This window comes from Harmonia axyridis, chromosome 3 (assembly GCF_914767665.1).
Source record: "Harmonia axyridis chromosome 3, icHarAxyr1.1, whole genome shotgun sequence".
NCBI classification, from domain to species: Eukaryota; Metazoa; Arthropoda; class Insecta; order Coleoptera; family Coccinellidae; genus Harmonia; species Harmonia axyridis.
In genome coordinates this window covers 37,460,944-37,487,170 of record NC_059503.1, presented here as the reverse complement: position 1 = coordinate 37,487,170, position 26,227 = coordinate 37,460,944, and the positions used below count along the sequence as shown (strand labels likewise).

The window sequence follows — 26,227 nt, the reverse complement described above, 5'->3', positions numbered from 1 at the left end:
TGAAAAGTATGCAATCTCGCAAAATTCTCTGTTGATAGCAAGCTTTGTTTTATTAAAACGAAGCATTAATACAGAAGGATGATTATTCGAGGTTATTTCCAAAGGGCTATAACCAAAACTGTCAAAGAAATATTAACATCGATTTCCATTTGTGACACTTCATCTCAACATGAACTTGATGGATTTTCTTTGACAGAGCCTGTAAGAGAGGATTATGTTCAGTAGACAATCTCCTCTCTACCTTAGCATAATCATATTCAATGGGAATTAAATCTGTTGAATAAAATGGATTTAGCAAAACTTTTGTTGTGCCTTTTTCGAAGAACACATGGAGGTGTGTTACTCTTATATGACCAATGTGCATATCTAGAAAGAATTGGGCTTTATTGCTGAAGATGCCATTCTCCCTTCCAATGCTGCTCTACTTCTTGCAGTATTATTCTGAGGATAGTCTTGTGGGCTAGTCTGTCTATCACTAGATGTAAAGGTGTGAGATCTATGGATGGGCACATTCTCATAGCTCCAGTCATGCACACATAGGCCAGCATTTCTACTTAGTCAATGATCTTCATCATGCAATTCTGACTTGCATTGGTCTCAAAATCATGATGTACAAGTGTATTGATTGATACAACTATTGCAGTATTTTACGGTTACATCCCCAGGTCTTAGCCGCTCAGCTTGTGCTCACTATTAAAGCCTTTATTGCTTTACTAGCAGTGATCTCAACAAGCTTATTCCCTAGAAGTTTTTGGCCTAGAATTCTTCCTTAACCCATTACAGCCCCGTGGCAACTTAAGTTGCCACGGCGCATTCGACTACATTCTATGCGCACGCGCATAGATATTGAAGTTCCATTGGTAAATTCCGGTCATGTGATATGTCCTGTCTCGAATAGCACAAACGTCAGTCAGATATTGTCAAACAGTGAGTTAGTGTATAACGATTTATTCAGAGCTCTTGAACTTTTTCATTCACCATAATGGCCGTCGATGAGAGATTGTAAGTATTCTATTTCAATAATGCATGCACATTTGTATTTTTGTACCAGTTTTATTCAATATGAATTCAGCAGTATATTTCTTCTTCACAGTAATATTTTCATGCAATATTTTGCTTTTGCCATACGGGCAAAGTTTGATGGCAACTAAAGTGGCCAACGGGAACACGTGACAACGGTTTCTGCAATATTTACATTTCTTACTGAATGATTTCGACAGGTATACTCGTGGAAGATCAGGCACTGGATTACTTCTTCATGAATTAATTGACCTTATCGAGAACGATGAGGACATATCAGCCACCAAATAGCCATATGTCCACCTGATGAACTTCCTGGTGCAGATACAGATAAGGACTCTGATTTATCGGATGAAGAGGTAGTTGGAGATTTTGACCACCTTCCTGCCCGTATATTACGCTCTCAGGTGGAAATGCAGAATCCAGAAATCGATGATGATCACGGCAATCCAGTCGTCCAAGATGAGAACCATTCAGAAGAACCTAGACCGACGACTTCTTCGCAGACAAGAGTAAGAAGCACCAAACGTAAGCGTCCCACAGAACGTACTTGGAAGCCGAAAATGAATGGGTTATCTTCAAGTATTCCTGAACTTGAATGCGAATACCGACCGGTAGCAGAAGATCTTCTGAAAGAAACGGTAAAAAGCCCTATTGAGGCTTTTAGGGCTTACTTCTCGGAAGATTTATTGAGTCATATCGTAACCGAAACTAATCGTTATGCTATGCAGAAACTCGTTCACAACCTGAATGCCACTGCTGAAGAAATGATTACATTTGTCGGAATTATGTTGATGTCAGGTTACCACCCTCTTCCATATAGAAGACTCTACTGGAAACAAGATCCAGATGTTCATTCGCACTTAGTTTCCGATGCCATCCGTCGAAACCGATTCGATGAACTGATAAGTTTTATTCACCTTGCCAACAATGAAAACAATGATGGAAGTGATAAAATGTACAAGGTCCGACCTATTTTTGATCACCTCAACAACTCTTTCAAACAAATCAGTCCTGGGCCCACTATTAGTATCGACGAGAGTATGATTCCTTATTACGGAAGGCATGGGTGCAAACAGTTTATTCGCGGAAAACCTATCAGATTTGGGTTCAAGTTATGGGTTGCCGCGGATCCATCTGGATACATCCATCATGTTGAACCCTATTGTGGAAGTTCAACTCGTCTTCCAGAAACTGGACTCGGTCAAGGAGGTGACGTAGTAATTGGACTTGTAGACCACATGAAATTGTCAAAGGGTATTCGACTCTACTTTGACAATCTTTTTACATCGGTTGGGTTGTTGGAAGAGCTTAGTTCTAGAGGACTTGGTGGAACTGGTACTCTGCGTGAGAATCGCTGTAGTGTTTCAATGAAACTTCCAGATAAAAAAACGTGGAAAAATAAACCCAGAGGTGAAACATCCACCAGTTCTTCAGGAGATATTTTAGCAGTCCGTTGGAATGACAACAATGTTGTTACTGTACTTACTAATTGTGATAATGTACATCCTATGTCAAAGTCAAACCGATACTCCAGAATTGAAAAGAAGGTCATTTCTGTCAAAGTACCAGGTCCTATTGCTCGTTACAATAGTAACATGGGTGGAGTAGATCTTTCTGATCAATTTTTGGCTTCCTACCGAAACAGAATCAGGTCGAAAAAATGGTGGTGGCCTTATTTCTCTTGGACTGTGGATGTATGCAGCACACAAGGTTGGTTACTGTATCGTCGCCTTGGGCATGATATTCCTCTATTGGATTTCAGACGTCAGTGTGCTATTTTCATTCTGAAGTCTTACGGCAGTCCTCCAATGGTAGCAGGAGTTCGATCATCTCTAGAGTTCACACCAGCTCTCGAAGAAATAAGAAAAGATCGAACAGATCATTTCATCGAAAAAGGTGAATCCAAGTATCGCCGTTGTAAAGTATGTGGCAGGCGTACAATTTTTGTATGCAAGAAGTGTGAAGTTCCTGTTCATCCTGATGAGTGTTTCAAAATTTTTCATGATGTAAAATAATAATATTTTATGTAATTTCATAGGAAATATTATACGGTTGAATCACAATAGATGTATACGATTGATATGCTAGTTTTATTGTACTTTGGAAAATTTCTTCATGAATTATCCCAGTGGCAACTTAAGTTGCCGCTTCATAGTAACTCTCCTGCATGTTCGATCATTATTTTTATAACACAATATCACTTTTTGAGTCTAAATAACTCATCAGACAAAGTTTCAGTTGAAAATCTTCACGGGGGAATTATGGGCTTTAATGGGTTAATATTCAACTTCAGACTTATATTCTGCTTTGCAGTCAGTCTTGACAAGCATTAGTTCTACCCTAGTCAGAGTAGATAGAGATAAAGAGGTGATAATTTTATTAGAGTTGACACTAATAGTCCAATGATTTTGTATGTTTAAGTCAGCTATGATGAAGAATATTTTGGTTTTTGAAAAAATATCAAAGATTAAACTAACTTGTTACTAAAGCATATAATCTTTTTGCCAAAAATTCATTTAAATAAATAATTCTTTCTAAATCTAACACTTTCTTCACTACTATACAGATCATCTTGTCTATGTCTGTGACAATAAAAAACAGTTCTCTCTCTCTATACAGATCAGATATAAATAGTTATATACAACTTTCTAGTGGCTTCTGAGATATTCTTTACCACTTCTCACTGATACTTGCAACTATTCTATAAGATAAAATTTTGAAATTGACAGTAATAAATTGTGAACTATCAATTCTTATTCAAATTTTGTGAAATCTTAGTTTGCAACACTAATAGGAAAATAAAAAATATTTCAATGACCATTGATGATAATCTCATGATTTTTTCATTTGTGATGTTCTTTCAGATTGTTTTGGCTGAAAAGTATTGGCAAATTATTTTATTTTTGAAGAACAATGTACGATTTGGATGACGATGATGATGATTGTTCTGGAAGTGATTTTGAAGAAGATCCAGATGCCATGGATGTTCCAGGTTAGTATTTGAGATAAAGGATTTATTTCTGTTATCTGATTCAAAGGAATCAAATAGCAGAAAAACAACTTCAAAATAGATTCAACATGAGACTAAAACACTCTCCCCTTTAAGCTATTTTATTTTGTATGAGAATCCTTTGCATATACTTTAATTTCAATATTTCGTGGTGGAGTGATATATTTAATTGAATGATTTCCATTAAAATTAATATGAGAATAATTTGATATGAGATACCAATTTTCCTCCTTTTAGGTTTTGCTTTTAATATTACAACTGAGCCATCTGTGAACATTGATTTTACATCAAATAACTCTCCTTATATTCAACAACCAGGTAATAAATCTGTTAAAATCAATAATCTTGTATATAATTCATATATATTCAGTTTTAGATATAGATGGAATGTTTGCCACAGAAAACACACACAATAATAATTCAATGAATATACCTTCAGGTAAGTTAATTTTTACATTGTAGAATATAGAATAATATAAAAATTAGTATCAGTCCTTAAAGAATCTGGTTCAAAAATTTTATGATTTAAAAAATTTCAAAAAGCTAATAAAAAATAATTAATGAAGGTAAATTATTTTTTCATTCATTCTTTGTAGAATAACGAACCAGAAATTTGTTAGTGATCTTACTATCTGGTTTTTTTTCCATTTAGATTAAGAATCCTTTTATTATTTTCATAGTCTGAGATGGTTTTTTTCTAGTAGCCAGAAAAACATGGGTAATGCTGATGGTTCCTCAAAAACAAAAAAAAAATTTTGAGCTGGTGTTCCCTGAGCGGAGTGATATATAATTTCGTCACGATGTCTTTATTGGTCCCAAACGATAATATTCAACTCACTGATGACGCTGTCAAATTCGATTTTTTTCATCCGTCTTACCGTAAACACTACAACTTTCGAACGGAAAAAACCTAGAAATTGAAAATTTTCAGAATTATTTATTATTATTTTTCGAATCTCCAATGTCACGGTTGAATTCGTCAATGTTACATTAATAAAAAATGGAATACAGGACATAATTTTGACATTTTACACATTGAAAACAAAACTTTAGACTCAGCCTATTAGAAATTAATAGATATCATAAAAAACAGGTTTCACTAAATGGACAAATAGACTTGCATCGATCCCCACAACTGAACATTTTTTTGAGAATCCCAAAAATTGTCGCCTATACTATATTTTTTGTACACATTTTTAAAATCTCGTTGAAAGGAAATCATAGAGGACAATGAATCATATCAATTTGTAGAATTAATTCAAACAAGAGTCATACCTGAAGAATTCATGGAATCATGAAACAATTATCATGAAGATAAAAGCGGAAGTAAAATAATTTCTTTATGTAGAACAACGTCTAATCGAAAGATACTGAAACACATATCCCTGAGCAAGATGAACAGCTTTATTAAAAATTATAAAATATTAGCCGAGCCACAATAAACCATAAAGGTGCATTGGAATGACGATAAGTTGTCCACTCAATATACAGGGTGTCCCGTAAAGACCACGTCAAACGGAGGGAGAATGTAGATCAAAGGATAACCCACCTGCTATGACAAAATTTCCATTATAAAAGTCTTACCGTTTTCGAGATATATTTTTTTTTTTAAAATAATGAATTTTTGCCCCTTTCAATAGTTTTGCCCTTACGGTTGGTACAATTTTACATCTTTCTGGTTAATTTTTTCAGTAAAATATTGCTGAAGAATGATTTTAACGTTTACATTAAAAACATCCTCCGAAAATTTTAAAGGGGGGCTATGAGAAATATTTTTATTGGAAATTTTGGTAATGGATTTTTTTGTTCATGAAGTTTAGCCCATCGTAGTGGGAAAAAAATGTACCGAGCTACTGCTGCACATTACACCAATAAATTGTCTATTTTATAGTGATTTCAAAGAGGTATCACACAAGTCATTTGTTATTAAAAAAAAATATATATATGGCTGTTTTTATCCAAATGGGTACGTTTCTGACAAATTCAAGTTTGTCAATTTTGTTAAGAAATCTTCGATGTTGCATTACTTAGTGAACAATGGCAATTGTTAACGTGCGAAAATATTACTCGCATAATTATTCACCTCAACGAAATTCAATTTTGCCGCCAAATTTTGGAAAACATCATGCAGATCCAGATTTTTTTAATAAGATCATTTGGAGCGACGAGTCTTCCTGTACCAAGGATGGGTACATGAAGACCTAAATCCTCTGGACTTTTAATATTGGGGCTGCCTAAAAGACAAAGTATACGCAACACCCATACATGATGAAGCCGAATTGCGGATGCGTTCTCTCAATTCGACTTCATCACGTATGGGTGTTGCGTATACTTTGTCTTTTATGCAGCCCCAATAATAAAAGTCTATAGGATTTAGGTCAGGTGAACGAGGAGGCCACAAAATTTCACCTCCTCTTCCAATCCACCGGTGGGGATAAGTTCTATTCAAATGTGCGGTAACTTCGAGTACGTAATGTGCTGCGCATCCATCATGTTGAAAACACAGACTACGTCGCAGCGCCAGTGGCACATCTTCCAATAAAATCGGCAGCTGGTTGGTTAAAAATTCCAAATAATTGTTTGCGTTCAGTGATGGCGGCAGTTCGATCGGGCCCAAAATTGCACCATTAAATATTCCAGTCCATAAATTGATCTTGAATCGATATTGTGATCTACCTTCTCTCACCTCGTGTGGATTTATGATATTCCAGCTATGCAAATTGTGGAGGTTCTTGTACGCATCCTTGGTACAGGAAGACTCGTCGCTCCAAATGATCTAATTAAAAAAATCTGGATCTGCATGATGTTTTCCAAAATTTGGCGGCAAAATTGAATTTCGTTGAGGTGAATAATTATGCGAGTAATATTTTCGCACATAAACAATTGCCATTGTTCACTAAGTAATGCAACATCGAAGATTTCTTAACAAAATTGACAAACCTGAATTTGTCAGAAACGTACCCATTTGGATGAAAACAGCCATATCTTTTTTTTTCTAATAACAAATGACTTGTGTGATACCTCTTTGAAATCACTATAAAATAGACAATTTATTGGTGTAATGTGCAGCAATAGCTCGGTACATTTTTTTCCCACTACGATGGGCTAAACTTCATGAACAAAATAATCCATTACCAAAATTTCCAATAAAAATATTTCTCATAGCCCCCCTTTAAAATTTTCGGAGGATGTTTTTAATGAAAACGTTACAATCATTCTTCAGCAATATTTTACTGAAAAAATTAACCAGAAAGATGTAAAATTGTACCAACTGTAAGGGCAAAACTATTTTAAGGGGCAAAAATTCATTATTTTCAAAAAAAAATATATCTCGAAAACGGTAAGACTTTTATAATGGAAATTTTGTCATAGCAGGTGGGTTATCCTTTGATCTACATTCTCCCTCCGTTTGACGTGGTCTTTACGGGACAGCCTGTATACATATATACAAATAAGTTATCTGTTGTTATCTGTGTATGTATTTTTCAAAATTATTTTGATTATATAATTTTGAGGGCTCTGATTGAAATTCTTCAATTTTCAGATGGCAGCCTAGTTTACAGTCCAGAGTTATATATGTATAATAACAATGAATGCAACACAATATTGCAAAATTCTCGAATAAATTTCAACACTAATCAAAATCAACCTAAAGGTAATATATAAGTATTATATACTATTTCGATGATGATTTCATATATATATATATATATATATATATATATATATATATATATATATATATATATATATATATATATATATATATATATATACGGAAGGTCGTATACCCCCATTGATCAAAAAGAGGGTTATCCTTGATGCCTTGGCGTCCGGATAACTCTACGAAACCCACTAATAAGTGTGAATTAAAAAAAAAAAAAATATATATATATATATATAATTCGTAAGAAAATTATTGATCGCAATATATCTAATAGATAAGAATGTTAGGATGTTTCGATCTAGGAAATTCAGTGATACACTTTTATATCATTCAAGCTTTCGGTAAAACTTCTTACCTTTCGTAAGGATCTGCAATATATATATATATATATATATATATATATATATATATATATATATATATATTGATTATGTTATTTACCTGCTTTTCAATAGTCAATAGAATTTTCTTTATTTGGAAGTGGGAGAATGGAATGGAAATGGGAGATGATACACATACAATCAAACTTGGAAAAACCAGTAAATGATAGACAAGACGTAAAACAACTCAGTCAATTTTATGTACCACTCCTTAAAAAACCGACACAACAAAAAGAAAAAGACAAGACCTAAAACGTGACACATACCAAAGAAGACTGACTTTGACATTCACGTTCCAATATTGTAAATTGACGAGAAATTGAAGGTGAGATACATTTATTTTAATTAACTTATTTTGTGAAGTAAATTATTGTGTATACTATTTTAAATGTTTGTGTTTTTTTACAGATTCAATTTCAATTCATATTTTATATTGTAAACTATCAAATAAATCATTTTTACTGAAGAAGGAGAGTCTCTCCGAAACGTATAATTATATATATATTTTTTTATATTAAATAAATAACTTCATTAAAAACCTGACACTTCCAAATAAAGAAAATTCTATTGACTATATATATATATATATATATATTTTTGTATCACCATAATGGGTAAGCTCCGTAGAAAAGAGCCGGGTCGACTCACGACCAAGGCTCTCCTAGGTTGTTGTCAAAACCATCCTGACAATCCTTGTTGTCCACAGTATTACCTCCTTCTGAGCTGTGCTGATCAATTCAAGGTCTAGATCAAGGAGTTTCATGTTATCTGGAAGGTGACTTTCCACCAATCTGTTGGTGGTAATGATCAGTGGAAGAATAAGAACTGTGTTCAATCTATACATTTCCTTCATTTCAAAAGCCAAATCATGGTACTTTGTGAGCTTCTCAGTGTATGCCTTACTGATGTTATGATGATGTTTACAATACAAGCAGAATATAAAAAAAAAATGCCCAATATTCTCGGAACAACAAATCGGATTATCATTTAACTCGCATTTAAATAAACTACTAACTGATAACAATGACATCATAATAAAATCATATATCTTATATCTATATTCAGTTCTATAATATAGTTCTAAGGGCGCATGAATGCTCTTAATATCAAACTTGTGATTCTCTTGATTTTTTATATGCAAGACAGAAACAATTACTAAATCATTATTTTATTCATAGATGGAATTTTTGCTCCTCTACCAACAGTGCAAACTGGTCATGGTGTTAGTGAACCACAATCCATTCTGAACATCACTAAGCCCAATTTTAATCAGATAGCACCCTCAAGTGAGTTAATTGTTATATTTTTATATAATTTTTTTGTCTAGTATTTTGTATCATTTAACTCGCATTTAAATAAACTAACTGATAACAATGACATCATAATAAACTCAAACTCATATATCTTATATCCATATTCAGTTCTATAATATAATTCTGAGGGCGCATGCATGTATGCTCTTAATATCAAATTTGTGCTTCTCTTGATTTTTTTTATATGCAAGACAGAAACAATTACTAAATCATTATTTTATTCATAGATGGAATTTTTGCTCCTCTACCAACAGTGCAAACTGGTCATGGTGTTAGTGAACCACAATCCATTCTGAACATCACTAAGCCCAATTTTAATCAGATAGCACCCGCAAGTAAGTTAATTGTTATAATTTTATATAATTTTTTTGTCTAGTATTTTGTATCATTTAACTCGCATTTAAATAAACTAACTGATAACAATGACATCATAATAAACTCAACTCATATATCTCATATCCATATTCAGTTCTATAATATAGTTCTAAGGGCGCATGCATGTTTGCTCTTAATATCAAATTTGTGCTTCTCTTGATTTTTTTATATGCAAGACAGAAACAATTACTAAATCATTATTTTATTCATAGATGGAATTTTTGCTCCTCTACCAACAGTGCAAACTGGTCATGGTGTTAGTGAACCACAATCCATTCTGAACATCACTAAGCCCAATTTTAATCAGATAGCACCCGCAAGTGAGTTAATTGTTATAATTTTATATAATTTTTTTGTCTAGTATTTTGTATCATTTAACTCGCATTTAAATAAACTAACTGATAACAATGACATCATAATAAAATCATATATCTTATATCCATATTCAGTTCTATAATATAGTTCTAAGGGCGCATGAATGCTCTTAATATCAAATTTATGCTTCTCTTGATTTTTTTATATGCAAGACCGAAACAATTACTAAATAATTATTTTATCCATAGATGGAATTTTTGCTCCTCTATCAACAATGCAAACTGGTCAGGCTGTTAGTGAACCACAATCCATTCTGAACATCACTAAGCCCAATTTTAATCAGATAGCACCCGCAAGTAAGTTAATTGTTATAATTTTATATAATTTTTTTGTCTAGTATTTTGTATCATTTAACTCGCATTCAAATAAACTAACTGATAACAATGACATCATAATAAACTCAACTCATATATCTTATATCCATATTCAGTTCTATAATATAGTTCTAAGGGCGCATGAATGCTCTTAATATCAAATTTATGCTTCTCTTGATTTTTTTATATGCAAGACCGAAACAATTACTAAATAATTATTTTATCCATAGATGGAATTTTTGCTCCTCTATCAACAATGCAAACTGGTCAGGCTGTTAGTGAACCACAATCCATTCTGAACATCACTAAGCCCAATTTTAATCAGATAGCACCCGCAAGTGAGTTAATTGTTATAATTTTATATAATTTTTTTGTCTAGTATTTTGTATCATTTAACTCGCATTTAAATGAACTAACTGATAACAATGACATCATAATAAACTCAACTCATATATCTTATATCCATATTCAGTTCTATAATATAGTTCTGAGGGCGCATGCATGTATGCTCTTAATATCAAATTTGTGCTTCTCTTGATTTTTTTTATATGCAAGACAGAAACAATGACTAAATCATCATTTTATTCATAGATGGAATTTTTGCTCCTCTACCAACAGTGCAAACTGGTCATGGTGTTAGTGAACCACAATCCATTCTGAACATCACTAGGCCCAATTTTAATCAGATAGCACCCGCAAGTGAGTTAATTGTTATATTTTTATATGATATTTTTGTCTGGTATTTTGTATCATTTGTTGAAATGATTTGAATTTTCTTTTCTTTCTCATTTAGGTTCTTCGGCTGGCATTTCTTCTTTAAAAAACAAAAAAATTTCAGTGAATTTTAATGGAATAATGAAGGAATTAGATTTGAAGAATGCTGTTATTATAAGACCACCAAAATCATTGGAACCAATAGGTAAGTATTTTACATTCATTTATTAATACTAGCACGCGCCGCAAATCTTCCTACTTTGTCAACTTATCTACCTTGTACTCGGACCTATAAACCTTGCCCACTGATCTAGCTTGCCCACAAATCAAATCATGAGCTGGTCTATTTGACTCATAGATCTATCTAGCCCACAGATCAGTAAGAAAAGAAAAGTATCAGTTTATTTCGCAGAGTTATCGTTATATGACAAGTGCAATTAGTTCTGAAGTTATAATACAAATTTTATTTTAAATGTAAACCATACAAATTTCTATGACAAATTAAATGGCCTTTTTTCCCTTTTCCAAAATATATAACATGATTTCTTAGTAAACAATAGAAATCTTCAAAAGTTTCAGTTTCACACGTCAAATCAAACAAGTGTTAATCCGTTAGAATTTTTCAACAATTTCTAATTGATAAATCCTGCTCTTTAAATGTGACCAAAAAAAATCTAACAATGTTAAATCCGGAGACCTTGTTGACCACCAAATATTCGAATTATCTGAAGTTGACAGATTATAATAGACCCTTCGTTAATTTGTCTTGTGAAACTGAAAATTTTGATGATTTCTATAGTTTGATAAGAAATTTATATATCATATGTTATATTTTTGAAAAGGGAAATTAAGGCGATTTTATTGCTTATTTTATTTATGGTTTACATTAAAAAAAAACTTGTATTATAACTTCAAAACAAATGATTACACCAATGGATTCTTCAAAAAGGGCCTGTAGAATGTTTTTGTTACATGTTTATAGCACCAGCAATAAAGAAGTTGAACTGAGAACTTTCCATTTGATGCCATTTTCCAGTTTTAGACTTTGTTCCACGAAATCGAAAAAAATACAGATAATTGGAACTATTTTTCTTGCAGTCAATTGAGACTACTAAACAGGCTTCATCTTGCTTGTCTCGGTTTTAAGATCCTGAAGTACAAAGAATCTCCATACTTCTATGATATGAGATCCATGGTCTCAACTTGCGTCATCGATTTCTTGTCACACTTCCAAAGCATCAAAAAGAAATTTACAAAAGATCATTTTCATATCTGGAATCTTCGTTCGAGACGCTAGATTTGTACTTGTTATTTTGGGCCTATTGCTGGTAATATTTATTTCATCTCATCCTTCTCCTTTCCTATTCGAAATTCAGATTGGTTGTGTTAAATAATATTAAATTTTTGCGCTGCTTACGTCCATCAACAAATTTGTTATATTAAAGGCTGAAACAGATTCCTAAAGGGGAAATTTAATTCCTTCATGCCTTTTGTTACTTATTATCATTGTAATGTAACAATTGAATTAAGTGTTGAAATTATAGCTCAAAAGGCATGTTGCTTCAATAACTCAGTGCTTTCAATATACATATTCTATACTTTATGAATTACAATTATACTTACTACAAATTTTGATGTCATATGCTTTTTATCTTATCAATTTTCCTTATAATTTCAGTTGGTCTCCAAAGAAAAAATGATAAAGCTGTATCTGTGATTAATAATAGTTTATTATTTAATAAGAATGCCATGGTGAACACCAATATGACTCCCATATCAAAACTGAAATTGCCACAACCAGGTATGTATTTCGTGTGCTATTTTTTTTTTTTTTTTTTAATAACCACCACAAACTAAATTTGATATTTATACAATTTTTTTTAGTTGACAATAAGAAAATAATTTCATCTTCAATAAAACAAGGTATTCCTACAATCTCAATAGGGGTTACACCAAATTTTAACATAAAGGGTGCAGTAAGGGTACATCCAAATATCATTGGTACAACAAAATCCATTGGTAAGTAATTGAATGTTGGCATAAATTTTTATGCAGTTTTATATTTCTCATTTTGTGTTCTGTTTCTTGTGTTATAATTAAAAACATTCTACAGGTGTGCCAAAATTAATAAATAATAATAAATTTGAAATTGCAAGCGAAAAAGATCCCATTGTGCATAGCAATACATCATTGAGAAGGAATACTCAAGGACCTAATCCTGGTACTCAAGGACCTAATCCTGGTACTCAAGGACCTAATCCTGGTACTCAAGGACCTAATCCTGGTATGTGTATTATTATTTTATTGAATTATAATAAACGAAAATGTTATTCTCCAATATATCAGTGAAACGGTTTAAAAATATACTCATTTCCCCTAATTAAATAATAAATTCACATCCATCTAATCTCATATTTTGAAATTTTTCAGGTTTTTTGACTACAGGAAGTGCAAGAAAAATTCTTATTGTAAATAAAAATAATCAAATGAATAAATGTGGAATACTACAAATGCAAGGTATTTATATGGTCTGATTGTTTAATACTTACATGTTATCATTGTGCAAAGACATGGGACTTGTTTCACTTCTTGCTGATAAAGTCACACATGTCAGATAAGTGAACTGGCCAGATAATTCAACACCTAAATTAAGTGGCTAAGATATTTTAATCCTGCAGATAATCAATTTTTTTTAAGACAAGTGTCCTCCTATGAGTATATCATGACCAGGCGAGGATATTATTTCTTGAAATATTTTTGGCGCAACAGTGATTTGTGTGAACACAGAACTTTTTGAGTTTTTCGAAGACGACTTTAACGATTTGCCTTTAGATCCACGAAATCTTAGAAATTAGTACACAAGTTCATTTTTTTGAATATGCTATGAAGTATTCAGGTCTAGTTTTTGATTACCTAAATTAGCAGTTGGTTATTCTAAAATCTGATGGAAAATTCCAAAAATTTATAACTCCAAAACTATGAGTAATAGGACTATTTAGTATCTTTTCAGCTATATAAATATGTCGGAAATTTTAAAAGGTAGACACTTATGTTTTATAGACTTTTCCTTCAACTTCATAGACACTTATGTGTCGCCACGCTTCGCAGCTCAATGCCACACTATGATACCGGATTGGGGGACGTTGCGTGGATCTGCGTTGGATAAAAAGGCTTGTCTCAAGCGATTTAGCTTTTTCTGAAGGTATTTTGGTCCACATATACATTGAGCTCTCTACGTTTTTGTTGTGGATGGTAATTAGAGACCTTGTGCAAATGTCTGTGTGGATAGGTTTTCTGTGAACTAGAGTTACTCTAGAACCATAGTTATTCAGGAACAAAAGTGACAAAATCGTAATAGCGACAAAGTTGGTATGAGCTATGCTACCAAACCGACCTACCATTGAATTATCAGATGGCTACCTGAAAAATATTTTGTTGGAGAAAAATTTTTTTATACAAATTTTTCCAGCAGATATTTTAACCCCTAGATTTATATCCGGATTTTATCACAAGTTGTGGAACAGACCCTGAGTTATGAAGCCTTTATTCTTAACTTCTTTGCTTTTTTGTGTATTTCATATCTTTGAGCATTTTTAGGTAATTCCTATTAGTTTCAATAACCTTGGTTACCTTATTGCTTCTTTTCTCTTTGCAGAAATCTACAATTTATCTTATATAATAAAAAATTATCTGAAATATTTTTTTTAGGTAGTGTGCGTTATATCCATGGTAATAGGGCTGTAAGAATTTCAAATATTGCTAATTCTAGTACACCCAAATTCAACATTGTTGGTGAGTATTTATATAAAGAATTGGTAAATTATTTTTATATAAAATATTCCATAATTCCATAACTGGTGGGGTTTATACAATAAAAAAATTAAATATGAAAAATTCATTCTATAATTCGGAGATTGAACTGAAGGTCGAAATAAAAAAGTAAAAAGTAATAAAATAAATAATTTTGAATATTTTAAAATGAATATTATATTTATAAATATATTTATAATTATATTATCTATAATATTTTTAAATATTCCTAGAATAGCTAATATATTTTCACTATCGAATTCAATATCATAATAAAGATTCAACAGAGCGAGCCCAGTCACTTCCCTCTTCTCACTCCTTAAATACGTTTTCAGTCTTTTGAGGGTATAATAAGTTCTTCCTGACGTAGCTGTTGATTAAAAAATACTTTAAGTAATATAGATATGTTAGGAAATAACTGCACATCATACACATATTTAGAAAGTACCAATATTGCATAAGCTTTGAATAGGGAATTCTCGATAATTCCTTCTTTCACATTTTGAAATCCCATTCATAGGTTATTTGATAGGGTCTTTCTGGAGTCATTTCATATAATTTTGTTTAATTTTTTTGAATCAGTCGAAGAGTCATCACTACGATCAATCACTGAATTCAACACTGAACTACTACCTAATTGGTGCAACCCCAAAATCAACCCATCTTAACACCCACTTCAATAAAATAACAAGAAATTAATAACATTATTAAGGAGATTTAAATATTTTTTTAAATAGAATTACAAGGTGCTAATTTACCTCTTATATTTAAGGAAAAACAGATAATAGATTCAATCCGACCAAAGTCAATGGAACTGCTCCAATCACAATGCCGAATGATATATCTATACCTGGAAGTTCAAAAGATACAGGTATGTACATGTAAAATAAAATATTAATTCTTCTTATGTCGAATAAAATCTATCTAGCTTATTTTTTCAGATATCTCAGAAATAAAAAAAAATACATCTAGTCCTAGAACATAGTGAATGATAGAAAATATAGTTTTATATAAATTGAATTAAATTTAAGCTTTGGCCTATTCTAGCAAATCACTTTGGAATTTTTATTTTTAAAATGAACCACGATGCACAAAAGGTATTCCAAATTGAAAAATGAAAGCCAAGGAAAAGTTTCATATTTGTTTGTTATACTATTATAACAAACAAATATGAAACTTTTCCTTGGCTTTCATTTTTCAATTTGTTTAACATTGCTCAACATACAGCGTCCCAAAAAAGTAACGTAACTCGTCAACAATTCTTGTAAGAAAAATTATTAAGGAAAATCTTCGCACCCGTCGATTTTTGATTTCAAAAATTATTTATCCTGTGCTTTTTTGAATTTGATATTTCTCACCCCCTACGCCCCGCAACCTTCTACTTAATTTTTTCAAATAGGAATATATGGATTGTGATACATCCAATGAAAGGTAATTTGATTACCTATTCAGCGATGTGGTTAAAAGTAGAATTGGTTGTGCTGTTCTTATCAAAAATTCAAATCAAATCAATTTATTCAGGAGAGTAATACACTGTGTCCGTAAGGTATGGAACAAATTCATTTTTAGCTAAACAGACTATTTTAAGAAATAATCCTGAAACACGTCGATTTCTGATTTTAATTTACCGTATTTTAAAATAATTATCTAATATACAGGGTGAATTACGTTCGAGTAATGACGTCACCGTCATTTTTTTAAATGGAACACCCCCATTTTGTCTTAATTTTCCGATTACTCTAGCTGAGCTGATTCCAAAAATGTATCACATGTTGATTCCAATTGGTACAGGGTGGACAAAAATAATAAATCAAATCTAAGCAATAATTAAAACATTCACTAATACCAAAAATATTGCAGTACTAAACTGTCATTGAACACCAATAAATTACTAAACAAATAATGACATTTCACAAAAAACTAGACGACTATGTTTTTTTAAATTGATAAGAAATAATTTCTTTCATATTCTGTCTGCTAGACCACAAGTAACAAACCATGTTTGGAAACAGCTCATTTTTATTAATCTAAAAATGTAACAAACTACAGAGTGTTACATCCAAACCAATTGCCGCTAGACAATAAGTATTTTTGATAATATTGTTAATTTAACTAATAATGAATGTTACGCGTTATTTTATGAGCACACACAAAACTATTGTATTTTTGTCCACCCTGTACCAATTGGAATTAACATGTGATACATTTTTGGAATTATCTTTGAGCATTTTTAGGTGATTCCTATTAGTTTCAATAACCTTGGTTACCTTATTGCTTCTTTTCTCTTTGCAGAAATCTACAATTTATCTTATATAATAAAAAATTATCTGAAATATTTTTTTTAGGTAGTATGCGTTATATCCATGGTAATAGGGCTGTAAGAATGTCAAATATTGCTAATTCTAGTACACCCAAATTCAACATTGTTGGTGAGTATTTATATAAAGAATTGGTAAATTATTTTTATATAAACTATTCCATAATTCCATAACTGGTGGGGTTTATACAATAAAAAAATTAAATATGAAAAACTCATTCTATAATTCGGAGATTGAACTGAAGGTCGAAATAAAAAAGTAAAAAGTAATAAAATAAATAATTTTGAATATTTTAAAATGAATATCATATTTATAAATATATTTATAATTATATTATCTACATATAATATTTTTAAATATTCCTAGAATAGCTAACATATTTTCACTATCGAATTCAATATCATAATAAATATTCAACACAGCGAGCCCAGTCACTTCCCTCTTCTCACTCCTTAAATACGTTTTCAGTCTTTTGAAGGTATAATAAGTTCTTCCTGACGTAGCTGTTGATTAAAAAATACTTTAAGTAATATAGATATGTTAGGAAATAACTGCACATCATACACATATTTAGAAAGTACCAATATTGCATAAGCTTTGAATAGGGAATTCTCGATAATTCCTTCTTTCACATTTTGAAATCCCATTCATGGGTTATTTGATAGGGTCTTTCTGGAGTCATTTCATATAATTTTGTTTAATTTTTTTGAATCAGTCGAAGAGTCATCACTACGATCAATCACTGAATTCAACACTGAACTACTACCTAATTGGTGCAACCCCATAATCATCCCATCTTAACACCCACTTCAATAAAATAACAAGAAATTAATAACATTATTAAGGAGATTTAAATATTTTTTTAAATAGAATTACAAGGTGCTAATTTACCTCTTATATTTAAGGAAAAACAAATAATAGATTCAATCCGACTAAAGTCAATGGAACTGCTCCAATCACAATGCCGAATGATATATCTATACCTGGAAGTTCAAAAGATACAGGTATGTACATGTAAAATAAAATATTAATTCTTCTTATGTCGCATAAAATCTATCTAGCTTATTTTTTCAGATATCTCAGAAATAAAAAAAAAATACATCTAGTCCTAGAACTTAGTGAATGATAGAAAATATAGTTTTATGTAAATTAAATTAAATTTAAGCTTTGGCCTATTCTAGCAAACCACTTTGGAATTTTTATTTTTAAAATGAATTTCATCAGCATTGTCTAATGACCTCTATAGATGTGAGGTACTAGTCGTCAGAAAATATTAGAGGTTAAGAGTGTTTCGACTATTGGGCAGTTAGTTAAAGTCAATTTGTATTAACAGCTCTATATTTCGTCCGAACTTTGCAGACTTCTTAAGGAAAGTACTATAAAATATAAAATTTTAACTTTTATATATATATATATATATATATATATATATATATATATATATATAAATGTGAAAGACAGTGGACTCACAATACTAAGACATAAACAGGAGCATAACATCAATAAAGAAACATATATGCTGAAGGTGGTCAATCTACACACTACCATAATTACAAATATGTTTGAGATATTGAAACTATCCAATATAAACAATAATCCTTCGATTCTTTCAGTACGATCCTGAAGAAGTCTCGAAACACCCTTAACCTCTAATATATATATTTATATATAATAATAATAACCTTTATTCAACAACAATTACAGAAAAAAGTGTTTCACAATAAAATAAAATGAATGAATAAAGTTGACTAGCGATAAGTGTTGTTACACTTGTTTACATTTGTTTACATTGTTTACATTTACTGATTTATCATTTTAGGTAATAACTATGCCATATCTAAATCAACAACATTGTGTTATAAGGACGTTATCTCACAAATAAATAGAAGTATAAATTCGAAGGAAGCTCTGGGTAATTATTTGCTGCATTTTTATTTTTTTTGTTTTATCTTTAACAATCTTTTGAAATAACACAAATAAATATCTAATAATTTAAAATTATTAATTCAATCCAATCTATTTAGTAACTATTCAGTGTTTATAACAAGTATTCTTATCATTTCAGATATTTCACTTGCTGGATTTTTGCAAACAAACAAAAATCCTAATCAGGGAAAAAGAAGATTGATGATGCCTATGAAAAATGAAAATTCCTCGATTCCAAAACGAAAGCCAGTGTCTATGGATGATGTAAGATTGAAGATGCTTTCATTAATCAATGTTGTCAGCTAAATTATCAGATAAATTTTAGTACAAATAAATATAACTAGCACTAATGAAAGTGAAGTAAATCTTAGTGTCTTTTATATAAATATAGAGATTTATGCTTGTCATATATAAGATATATAGGGTGATTCAACGCAATGGTCTATTAGACGTTTAGAGAAAACTAATCATCATTTTGTGCTCAAAATTTGCATGCTGGGGTTTGAGACAATGATCTCTCTCTGAAATATTTTCAGATCTCTGCAACTTCAGGTTACACCGGAAACATACTACAACTTCCTTATTTAAAATGGCACACCCAGTATATTATTGCATCAGTAGATAGCTTTTTTGATGACAATTTCAGCAATATGCCATACCTTGGATAAAAACTCAACGGTTCATGAGTCAATGGGATTCTTGTAAAAAAAAGTCTAATAGTACATGGCGGTGAATCACCCTGTATATTTAGTCTCAAATTTTTATACTTTGGAATGAAAGTTGACACTTTTCATGAATTCATGAAAAATTTTACAAAACACCTCAAATGAGAAACTTTTGTTTCTCCAGAAACTATACAGAATGCATTCAAAGACACTTTATATGAAATAGTAGTATGAGAAGTTTCCAAGTCGCTCATTAATTATTTAACATTTTCTAGGTCGAGAACGATATGATGGAGCTAGGAGTAGCCGAGACATATTCCACTTATATGCCCTCAAAATTGAAATTGGGATGTAAGCATCCAGATCCTGTAGTAGAAACGGCATCTCTTTCATCTGTAGCTCCTGTTGATGTATGGTATAGGTTATCAATACCCAAGAAAATAATAGAAAGTGGAGCACTGTCTGCTCTCCAATTGGAAAGTATCACATATGCTTCACAAGCTCATAACCAATTTTTGCCTAATGGATTTCGAGCTGGATTTCTCATTGGTAAGGACAACAACATTTTGTAACTTCTAAAAATTAAAAGAAAATTTATATCAAAACCAATACTGGAAAGTGGAAAATAAGTTTGTTTGGGTTTTTATTTTGTTTTCTGAAGTTGAAGAATCTTGGTTGGTTATTTCTTTTATGTGTTCACTTACTTAATTTTTTCTCATTGGATCTTGAACAAAATTAATTATCCATTTCAGGCGATGGTGCTGGTGTTGGCAAAGGTAGAACTATAGCAGGAATCATTTTGGAAAACTTTGCAAAAAATAGAGAAAGGGCTGTATGGGTATCAATATCGAACGATCTGAAATATGATGCTGAAAGAGACCTTCATGATATCGGAGCATCAGACATAAAGGTCTACCAATTGAATAAGATGAAATATAATGCCAAATTATCTTCCGAGATCAACGGTTGCGTTAAAAAGGGCGTGCTATTTTGCACCTACTCTTCTCTGATAGGAGAAAGTAATTCGTCTGAAGGAAAATATATCAATAGAAAGGATCAGATTCTCCAATGGTGTGGAAGGGATTTTGATGGACTTCTGATTTTTGATGAGTGCCATAAAGCAAAAAATTTGTGTCCGAGTGGATCAATGAAATCTACAAAAACAGGTCAAATGGTGGTAGACCTTCAAGAAGCCTTATCAAAAGCTCGTGTGCTATATGCTTCTGCTACAGGAGCTTCTGAACCAAAAAATATGGCTTACATGACGAGATTAGGTTTATGGGGCAAAGGTACAACCTTTGTCACATTTGATGATTTTGCAAGCGCTGTGGAAAAAAAAGGTGTTGGGGGAATGGAAATTGTAGCCATGGACATGAAGCTGAGAGGTCAGTATAGTAGCGATTTTTCGGATATAGTTCTTCAATTTATGGTGGTTAATTTGAATGTTTAACCTCCAGAATAATTTTTATTTTCATGCTTGCTCAGATCTTTCACCTACTAAAGTAGTGGATCATGACGGGACAAGTTGCATCTGTGGTATATTCTAAATTTTATTTATACATATTTCCTGCAGGAATGTACATAGCAAGACAACTCAGTTTTCAAGATGTCAAATTTTCTATAACAGAAGTTTCACTCGATGAAAAATTTGTAGAGGTCTACAATTCTAGTGTTAAACTGTGGACAAATGCATTGAATAAATTCACAAAAGCGGCTAATCTTGTCTCCGCAAATAATAACATGAAAAAATCCATGTGGGGGCAATATTGGTCAGCCCATCAACGTTTTTTTAAGTATCTATGCATTGCTGCAAAAGTGGATAAGGCAATGGAATTGGCTCATAATGCAATAAAATTTAATGATCATTGTGTGGTGATTGGTCTCCAAAGCACTGGAGAAGCTGGAACATTAGATCAGTTGGAAAAATGCGATGGCGAGCTAATGGATTTTGTATCCACAGCTAAAGGTATGTCATATTTCATTTCATTTGAACTTCTTAATAGTCAACATTTTGTAGGAGTATTCCAGAACTTGGTCGAGAAACATTTTCCCTCTTGCAACAAGAGCAATGTAAATAAAATTGTTTCATCCCTATCAAAAGCTAAAGTGGATAACATCAAACCGAATATTAGAGTGCGTAATTTGGAACTTGAACAAGAAAAGATGAGAAAAAAACAGAGAGGTAAGTATTCTTTATAATTGAACAATTATACTAATTCATCAAAAATCAAAGATATCCTTAACTTTCCATTATTTTTAATCAAACAAAATAATAAAAGCTTCACTACATTACTGGTTCATCAAGTTCAATATTTTAGCTGCTACTGAATAGTCGATGTCAATTCCTCAAAAATTACTCTCATTTCAATATCTGAGCGCCATCACAAAATAGTTGAACTCTGAATTTTTCGAAAATATCTAGGTGCGGAATGGACTGCAAAGTCAAGTTTGCTGCTATGAAGTAGTTCATAGTAATCTGCCTCTTCTATTGTAAAATTACCTCCTAGAGAATTGTAGTTATTGAAGAAATTGTCCTACCAAGAATTTATATTTTGTAGATTCTCTTGATCATAGCTGCTATAATGGTTGAATTTGAAGATATCTGTATAGTGGTTTGCGAATGCGTGAGCTTTTTCTTCTGCTGTTTTATATTCTTTATTTGTATTTCTATTAAATAGGATTGGTACTTGCTGTTGTCATTTATACTTGGACAGTTTATTCACTTCTCTGTAGAAATTTTTCCCTTTGGAATTATTCATTTTGTTGCATGCATTAATCCAGTTTTTTTCTCTATACTGTTGTACCATATTATTATCTCTATTTATGTACTATTCCCTGTAGAGCTTTCTTTTATATTTTATTAATTTTATTGTATAAGGGGGAAGTTCATGAAGGTAAGGATGTCTGTTGGCGTGTGTTTCATTTCATATATATATATATATTATTTTTCTCTTCACCATATAGGGTTGGACACTCTTCGCTGCCAGGCAGATTCTGCCAAAGCAGGTCAGAGGGATGTCAGGAACTTCCTCACCAGTCTTGTGTTCGCGAGGATAACTTCTTTTTGGGCTGCGCTGATGACCTCCTCGTCCAATTCCAGTCTGTGTGTATTCTCTCGTTTACAGCTTCCCAATCGGTTAATTTATGTTTGAGTTCTTTTCTTATTAATAGGGATACTCCCTTGCTTGCTCTACTGCTTTTAGGGACTCCGCTGTAAATATGGATATAGTCTCCAACTTGTTCGATACCGTTTCCTTTCTTATTTGTTTCGGTTAAAGCAGCAATGCTGACTTTCCCCTGTTTGATAATTTTCTCAACTTCCTCCAATTTACCACTTAATCCTTGAACATCCCATGTGCCAAAAATCATTTCCTTATATCGTTGCAGTGCAATTTCCATTCAAATTCCGAGGCTGGTTTGTATTTTTTTGCTGTTTTTTGTTTTCCGAATGATGGGGAACAGACCCATTGCTTCAACCCCCAATCGTTGTTACTCCTCGATCCCTCACCCTTTTATACCTGGCTTGGGACAGGCTTATGCTTCCTTGTAACTGACTTTTTTCTTCTCGTTCTTTAGCTCTAAAATTCCTTTTTATTAGTATTGGATTTGAGTATAAAGCCGTGTTTGGTTTTGAGAATTATATCTCTGGACTTGGAAAATTTCGTATTTCAAATGGTCGACATCTTTATTCTATCCATTTCATTGTTTTCAGAATTAATATAAAATAAATTTGAATATTCCATCTCCTTGATTTCATTCATCTTGGTTGGAACGTTTCTGATTATTATTACTTGGTTATCATCCATTGTTATTTAATAAATAAGAAAATATTGGGAATATTGGACACATTTTTATTCTATTGTTTAATTTGTAACAACGCCGACGTTTCGAAACAGTTCGTTTCTTTTTCAAATTTATGAGGTGTGAAAGAATTTCGATTCCTTGAAAATTGTCTTAATGATTTTAATAAGCGTACAATATTGTTTGTCGTAACTAGGTAATGTGTTATCATATTAAGTCACATTGTATGCCTTATATTTTTTAGCCTTGAAAAAGAAACGAACTGTTTCGAAACGTCGGCGTTGTTACAAATTAAACAATAGAATAAAATTGTGTCCAATATTCCCAATATTTTCTTGTTTCTGATTATTATTTTACTTGGTTGGTTTAATTTGGTTTTCGATGTTTTTTGTTGTTGATTATTTCTTGTTGATATCGCAGATGTTGACTGTTCATTATTTTCCTTATCAATTTCCATTGATGAAGAAATGTTTTGATTAATTTCTGGGTCATTTATTGATTGGGGTTGTTTGAATACGATATCAGGAGATTTATTATCGTTTTTTTTTTCCCTTTGTATCTGTGGCGTTTTTGGTTGACTTTTTCTCACTTTTTTTACGCTTTGATTCTTCGTGGTTTCTAGGTTCTTCACCTTCTGAAAAGGTATAAGTAGAGGTGCCGCTGACCTGGGACATTTCTGATATGAAAAAAAAGGTTCGAAGTCACTGCGCTAGCAGTAATTCGCTTAGGAATACTGTTTTACCGAATTTGTCAACTAATAACAATAACTTTTTTAAAGAAATTCTGAAGGAACGTTGAAACTATTCACATGCGCTCACCATGAAGATTCAACACAAACTGTATTTGTATTATTATTATTATATATTTTCCATATAAATTTTATGGCATTTTTGTTGACCTTTTATTATAACGAGTGTTCTTTTAAATTCGTGGTCTAGTGTGCTGTGCCAATCTAATGCGCATAACTTTTGTACACGAAACTTCAAATCAGTAGAATGTCACAGCACTCTTGACCACGAATTATTTGAACGCTCGTTATCTTGAGATTTAATCTTTTCACTTGGATGAAGTCAATATTGCTTTCTGAACTTAATTTTGTCTATTTTCTTTTACAGATCTTTTGAAATCTCTAGATAGTAATCAGGATGATTCTGACAATGATGATGATGATGATGATTACAGTAGTGATTCAAGTAATAATAGCGAAAAAGAAAGACTTGAGAAGAAACAGAGAGAATTTGAAGAAAACCAAAAAGTCAATAATATGATCAATTTCATTTTCAAAAATAATATGAATAAATATGAGACTGCAACAAGTATGTTTAATGTTAAATATTTCAAAGGTTATTCAATTGTATTTGATCCTTTACATTTGTGTCAATATGAACAAATTCAAATAACTTTTGTGACCAAGTTTTCTTTTTTTTTAATTCAACATCTAATTCAACTTTTTTATAGAAATTGAAAAAGAAGAGAAACCCAATTTACCTTCATCATATGATATTGAAGAAGCTAACCAAATGAAGGAGGAATTGCTCAAAGGCATCGAAGAACTTGGTAAAAGTTTACCCAAAAATACACTTGATGAGCTAATTGATAGCTTTGGAGGTCCAGAGCATGTAGCAGAAATGACTGGAAGAAAAGGTGAATATTCATAAATTCTTAATTTTTTTAATATTTTTATGTTTTATTCAACTGAAATGAATATGTACACGTAGAATCCAGTGGCGTGCTTGTCTTTTCAAAAGGGTCTTTAATTACGAAGCTACGACCCAAAGTTATGTTTTTTCAAATGAGAACACTAGATTTCTGTGCCATTTTTTGAAAGCTTAATTTTTCTTGATTTCAAATATATATATATATATATATATATATATATATATATAATAATAATAATAATAATATGGTCGAAAACCTTTTTTTTAGAGTCCCAATATTTCTATGGTTTCAACTGTTGATGAGCACAGAAATGATGAGCTTTTTATAACAAGAGCAGTGTCCTTCCGTTAAGCTGATTATTTCTATGCTTTTCACTAATTTCTATCATATTCGAATCTAGATATGTTTTATAAATTTTTCATCTAAAAATTGATTTGGAAATAACGAAAAGATCCACAAGATCGAATTCTTCAATCGAAGGTGTTGTAATGAATACGCATCATTTTAAAAAGAATATGAAATAACGCATAGCTGCTGAGCTCAACAATATTACGAAGGGAACAAACAAGAAATAATATTTAACCTAATAATGACAACAATGCACAGTCGACACATCTTCTCGATATTTCGCACCGAATTCAATAGATGAATATTGGAAACTCCGTTCAAGCAACCTAGGAAATTTTCTCCGAGTTCTTTTATATTTTCGAAACTACACTGCGCAAAAAAATTAACGCACATGCTGAAAATCTCAATTTTAATGAAAGTTAACTCTACATTTTATGTTCTCTCGGGAAGGTTTTGAACGAAACAAGACACATTAAATGGAAGAAAAATTCAGGATTTCGCCGAATCTTATGTGAAAGAAAAGAAATAA

At 31.6% G+C, this 26,227-nt stretch overlaps 2 protein-coding genes across 16 annotated transcripts in view; both read left to right on the top strand.

Moving 5' to 3' along the window:
- The window catches only part of LOC123676704 (protein strawberry notch homolog 1-like), a 38,839-nt gene that overhangs the window by 842 nt on the left and 11,770 nt on the right, over positions 1-26,227 (top strand). For 4 of the 15 annotated variants that reach the window (XR_006746996.1, XR_006746997.1, XM_045612834.1 and 1 more), the window contains exons 2-28: positions 3,888-4,015; positions 4,271-4,351; positions 4,404-4,472; positions 7,578-7,688; positions 9,259-9,366; positions 9,621-9,728; positions 9,981-10,088; positions 10,332-10,439; positions 10,688-10,795; positions 11,049-11,156; positions 11,251-11,376; positions 12,850-12,972; positions 13,056-13,190; positions 13,285-13,455; positions 13,602-13,688; positions 14,880-14,963; positions 15,754-15,852; positions 17,327-17,410; positions 18,205-18,303; positions 19,119-19,211; positions 19,365-19,489; positions 20,166-20,439; positions 20,643-21,275; positions 21,464-21,856; positions 21,908-22,072; positions 24,807-25,007; positions 25,150-25,335. Coding sequence is in view for 13 of the 15 variants with exons in the window: in XM_045612834.1 (XP_045468790.1) it covers positions 3,937-4,015; positions 4,271-4,351; positions 4,404-4,472; positions 7,578-7,688; positions 9,259-9,366; positions 9,621-9,728; positions 9,981-10,088; positions 10,332-10,439; positions 10,688-10,795; positions 11,049-11,156; positions 11,251-11,376; positions 12,850-12,972; positions 13,056-13,190; positions 13,285-13,455; positions 13,602-13,688; positions 14,880-14,963; positions 15,754-15,852; positions 17,327-17,410; positions 18,205-18,303; positions 19,119-19,211; positions 19,365-19,489; positions 20,166-20,439; positions 20,643-21,275; positions 21,464-21,856; positions 21,908-22,072; positions 24,807-25,007; positions 25,150-25,335 (4,066 nt within the window). In the remaining 2 variants the exon portion in view is untranslated. The remainder of the gene's footprint in view (positions 1-3,887; positions 4,016-4,270; positions 4,352-4,403; positions 4,473-7,577; positions 7,689-9,258; positions 9,367-9,620; positions 9,729-9,980; positions 10,089-10,331; positions 10,440-10,687; positions 10,796-11,048; positions 11,157-11,250; positions 11,377-12,849; positions 12,973-13,055; positions 13,191-13,284; positions 13,456-13,601; positions 13,689-14,879; positions 14,964-15,753; positions 15,853-17,326; positions 17,411-18,204; positions 18,304-19,118; positions 19,212-19,364; positions 19,490-20,165; positions 20,440-20,642; positions 21,276-21,463; positions 21,857-21,907; positions 22,073-24,806; positions 25,008-25,149; positions 25,336-26,227) is intronic. The other 11 variants (XM_045612837.1, XM_045612836.1, XM_045612835.1 and 8 more) reach the window with 11 other exon arrangements.
- Positions 770-3,306, top strand: LOC123676708 (piggyBac transposable element-derived protein 3-like). The gene is made up of 2 exons (XM_045612851.1): positions 770-1,002; positions 1,221-3,306. The coding sequence occupies exon 2, from the start codon at positions 1,434-1,436 to the stop codon at positions 3,036-3,038; it is 1,605 nt and encodes a 534-aa protein (XP_045468807.1). The 5' UTR covers positions 770-1,002; positions 1,221-1,433; the 3' UTR covers positions 3,039-3,306.